General features: G+C 35.3%; 1 protein-coding gene across 1 annotated transcript; it reads left to right on the top strand.

Moving 5' to 3' along the window:
* The first annotated feature begins 354 nt into the window (after nucleotides 1-354).
* On the top strand, nucleotides 355-1419 carry LOC122597287 (F-box/kelch-repeat protein At3g06240-like). The gene has a single exon (XM_043769901.1). The coding sequence runs from the start codon at nucleotides 355-357 to the stop codon at nucleotides 1417-1419; it is 1065 nt and encodes a 354-aa protein (XP_043625836.1).
* The last annotated feature ends 472 nt before the right edge of the window (nucleotides 1420-1891 follow it).

Here is a 1891-nt window from a genome sequence, read left to right as displayed (position 1 = left end):
CTACATCTTACCTCCCCGCATAGGTGTTGTTATTGTTGGTTTTTGGACTGACGCTATTGATGAGAAAGTAATGTTCCCCGTGTTTCACGCACAATTTCTTTGCAAGACTTCAATTTTCATTATTTATGAAGAGAATTGAATTCGAATTATATTATTTAGATTTGATGAATCACATTTTGATTTTCGTTATATCCGCTCTTTCTCATACCTTTTCTCTTTAGACTCTTTTCTGTTCTCTTCCCTTACTTTGCACCAGAGGTTTCTTTCATTTGAATTTGACCCTTGATATTTAAACCAATTTCCATAAAGATATCAATAACCTTAAATCTTGAAACAAATCTGCACAAAATCTAAATGGGGAAATCTTTAAAGGGATCACCACATTTTGATACAAATATTTTATTTGATCTCATTTTCATGACACTTGTATGGTGGCCGGTAAAATGCTTGCTACAGATGAAGTCGGTTTGTTCTATATGGCGTGCTAAAATATCTGATCCTCTTTTTATCAAAGCACACCTAGAGAAAACAAATGATCTACGTAGACTAAGGTATATTTTTCATGACCCAATGAAGGCAATGATGAGATCCATAGGATTGAAAGATCGGGATTCAAGGTATGAGCATACTATTCCTATCACAGATTTTTCAAACCATGTTGAGATTCTTGGTTCTCTGAATGGCTTGCTTTTATTGGGAGATGGTGAATGTACATATCATTTGTGGAACCCTTCAACTAGATTATTGAGAAAATTTAGTGGCCCTTATATATTTAGAGGACAACTTAGGAACTTTGCACTTGGCTATGATGCAACAACCTGTGCATACAAGGTTGTAAGGATTGTGCGTGTTACCAGTATTGAGTATCGAAAGCTTAAGTTACCATACAGGCCCTGTCCATATCAGAATACCTATTATGATGCAACTAGGGCTCATATGTATAATTGCAAGACTAACTGTTGGAAAAAGATCCAAGATTTTCCATATGTTATTTTCAAAGATGCTCAAGGTATAACTATGAATGGGTATCCACATTGGGTTATGTTACGGGATCGTCAGGGCCGCGATGACGTTGTTGATTTTGTCATTGTATACTTCGATTTGGTTGAGGAAAAATTCATGGAAATTCCAAAACCCAATTGGTTAATTGCGTCGTCTAAGTTTAAATTTGGTGTTTTTAAAGGACAATTATGCTTTATTCGTTACGCAAATCCACAATCAGAAATATGGGTAATGCCAAAGCATGGGGAGTCTTGGATTGATTTCTCGTCTGTAACAAATATCGATAGTGTTCTTCGCCACCCAGGTTGGGATTTTCGTCGTGTAGATGATGCTGCTGATATTAATAAGGCTTTCGTTGGAGCTCATTACGTCGAGAGCCTAGTCTCTCCTTATGGTGGGAGTGATATGGTCGGATGAGGCCATATGGAATGATTGGACCTACAATGGAAGGTGCTCTCATCCTATAATTTGAATATTATTAGCTAATTGATATTCATACACACTATTAATACAAGCCTCCCTAACATACATATCTTCAACTCCATGTTACTTTGTGTTATATGTTATCAACGAAGTTTATATTCCAGGGTAAAGTATTTTTAAATGTATGTTGGATATTCATCTTCATAACCTTTTATAGTGTGCATCTAATTTTGGTTATTGCTAATATATACCTCTTAGGAATTGTGATGTGGTACTAGTTTTGTCGTTTTGATGACATGACAACTTGGGTTGCCATGAAATTAGAAATAGCTTTGTTATCTGATGAAGAGGTTACTAGAACATATAATGACAATACTAAGTTTGATTAGTATTATACTTTCGTGTAATATTGAGCACATTACATAAAAATTGGCCCTACATACTATTTGTATATAAACACGTACGA

The sequence above is a fragment of the Erigeron canadensis genome, chromosome 4 (genome assembly GCF_010389155.1).
Source record: "Erigeron canadensis isolate Cc75 chromosome 4, C_canadensis_v1, whole genome shotgun sequence".
NCBI lineage: Eukaryota > Viridiplantae > Streptophyta > Magnoliopsida > Asterales > Asteraceae > Erigeron > Erigeron canadensis.
This window is presented reverse-complemented; position numbering and strand designations above follow the sequence as displayed.

Bases quoted from the DNA above. Each gene is read 5' to 3' on its own strand.
- LOC122597287 (XM_043769901.1), top strand. From the start codon at position 355: ATGGGGAAATCTTTAAAGGGATCACCACATTTTGATACAAATATTTTA.